The 2,500-nt window shown below is 36.6% G+C and overlaps 1 protein-coding gene across 1 annotated transcript in view; it reads left to right on the plus strand.

The window, feature by feature from the left end:
* Positions 1-2,500, plus strand: part of LOC111320893 (uncharacterized) — an 8,354-nt gene that overhangs the window by 1,780 nt on the left and 4,074 nt on the right. The window contains exon 1 of the mRNA XM_022923627.2: positions 1-615. This exon is cut by the window's left edge and continues 1,780 nt beyond it. Within this exon, the coding sequence (XP_022779362.2) occupies positions 1-615 (615 nt within the window). The remainder of the gene's footprint in view (positions 616-2,500) is intronic.

Genomic DNA, 2,500 nt, shown 5'->3' on the forward strand with positions numbered 1-2,500 from the left:
AAAGATGGAAGAAGACAGGGTTGAACTTGTTACACCTGAAAAAATCCAGCAGTTTGAAAGAAGTCAGACTGCCAGGGATGCTGTCATTTTGCTGGGAAAATTGAGTGGAGCACACAGTATTGAGATCACCCAAAGTCACTATACTCTTCTGAGGGACTTTCTTCTCGTCCAAATTTCGATCGACAATGCAAACCGGGCAGGAGTGCTGTCAAACATGACTGTGAAAGAATTTGAACGCGGTTACAAAGAAGATGACAGATTCATCATGAATGTTATGAAACATAAAACATTTCATGTCCACGGCCCAGCGCAAGTCATTCTTACTAGCAATCTGCAAAACTGGATCAGTATCTTTATAAAACAAGTGAGATCAAAGCTGCCATATATTACAGCAGAGAAAGAACAACCATTGTTCCCATCTTGGAATGGAAAGAAATTGGAATCAGGCCAAATTAGCAAAGCTATTCAGTCTATTTGGAAAAAGGCTGGAATTGTAGGACCAATCCACAGCACACTCTTCAGAAAAGGTGCAGTAACAGTGTGTCACAGCAGCCAGAAGGAAATGACCAGTGACCTCGCAGACTTGATGGCTCATAAAGAAGATACTGCAAAGAGGTATACAGTGCTATATTACTTGTTACTAGCTTTTCAATCAGTATATTATTTTGTTTGGAACAAATTTTTAGATTTTCGATTTTCAAATTTATTGTGGCCTTTGGGTACATGTACATGTATTTACATTGTATTAGGCTGAGAGTTGCTCTATCATTTTAAAGTGCAGTTTTACAAGAATTAAGGCATTGAGCAATTTCTTAAATGTTTGAAACTCTTGGATCAAATTTTGTGGTGATCAAACACGAATTATCAAAGTTACAAGCGATTATCTCAAGCCTTGCGATTTACAAAAATTAAGATTGCTTTTTCATATGCTACACATTGGATGATTTTTTTTTTGTTAAGGCCTGATCAAGCAAGCCCTAAAAGTTAAAGTTTACTTAAGGCAACTTACAGGAAAATCTGTACCATATATTTCCTAAATAAGCAACTTCTTTATATTTTTCTTTAAGCTCATTGTGGTTTACAAAATTATTCTGTGTTGTTGTGGGTCAAGGTGCTTGTTCTAAATTCCAAACAAATTTATGCAACTTTCTGCTGTTTGGAGTAACTATGCTTTCGAACATGTTATTCCCAAAGGTGATGGACAAAACACTGACCCCCAGTCCATGGACTACCCCAATGGACTAGCTAAATGGGCTACCTTAAAATTGACTACTCCTTAAAATAATATTTCCAATGTGTACTATTTGAAGTTGTAAGATGCTATACCTTGCTTTTCTTTGTTCTGGAACCACTGAACACAAAATAGACAAGTAGATTCCTTGTTGATCAGTATTACCATGACTTAAGTTGGACAAGTTAGGTGTACTGTTTACAATGTTCCAGCCTCCTGATAGCCTGACTTATATGCATGTATGTCACTATTCTGGTGTCTACAATGAAATTATGTCTTTTATTGTTCTGCAACAGACAAAGCTAGATCCAGTTCTAGTAATGCAGCCACACACTACTTAACAGTTGCAAAATATTGTTAAGACCAAAAGACCAAATTCCCTCCTCTCCTTTTGAATGCCATTTGAATGCCCCTTAGAGCTGCCACTGCAAATGACTATTCCACTAAATTATTTGATGCCAGCAACCAGTGTTTTTCTTAAATGCATTGTAAACATTCAGATCCAGGCTATTTGCTTACAAATTATCATGGAACAATTAAGGGGTATTAATAATATGTGGATAGGAGCTGAATGTTGACTACCTTGTTGCAAATATTATTTGTCATTGTTCTTGGAAGGTTGACTACAATCACTACATGTATTCAGCCATCATTCTTGTCATCTCCTATCATGTCATCTTAGCTTTTAGTTTGTGCATGTGTAGTGGCTGACTGAATCACATGAAATACAGTGAAACCTGAGTTTTGCGACCACCCCAAATGTCACGCAAAAGTGGTCGTTAATGACAGGTGGTCGTTTAAGCAGGTTTGTGAGTGACGTCATCAACTTGAAATTTTTTCAGGTATCCATGATATATATATATATATATTTAAATTTGAATATACAGGTACAGATAACTTAGTCATACAAAACACAACAAATCAATCATTTTTTATATTAAAATGCTTTATTGCTAGCACTAGGATTTTAATTATTCAACGCGTGATCTATCGTAATGGCAGAAAAAACTTTGTAACTTTGGATTGTTTTGCGTGCTTGTCAAATTTTACTTGCTCTATCGCGCTTTCAATGTTTAACAAAGCGTCTACAATTTCAGGCTTCAAGTTATTTTTGAAGCTGAATCGTTTTAGTTCAACAACCATTCTAGCTGCTTCCTTGACCGTGATCTCAGGAGATTGGTCTTCTTCTGAATTTTCGCTTCCTTGTTCTTCGTCGTCTTCATCAGCATCTGAGTCAAACCCATTCTTGGCTTGTTCGATCAAACGCGT

This window comes from Stylophora pistillata, chromosome 6 (genome assembly GCF_964205215.1).
Source record: "Stylophora pistillata chromosome 6, jaStyPist1.2, whole genome shotgun sequence".
NCBI classification, from domain to species: domain Eukaryota; kingdom Metazoa; phylum Cnidaria; class Anthozoa; order Scleractinia; family Pocilloporidae; genus Stylophora; species Stylophora pistillata.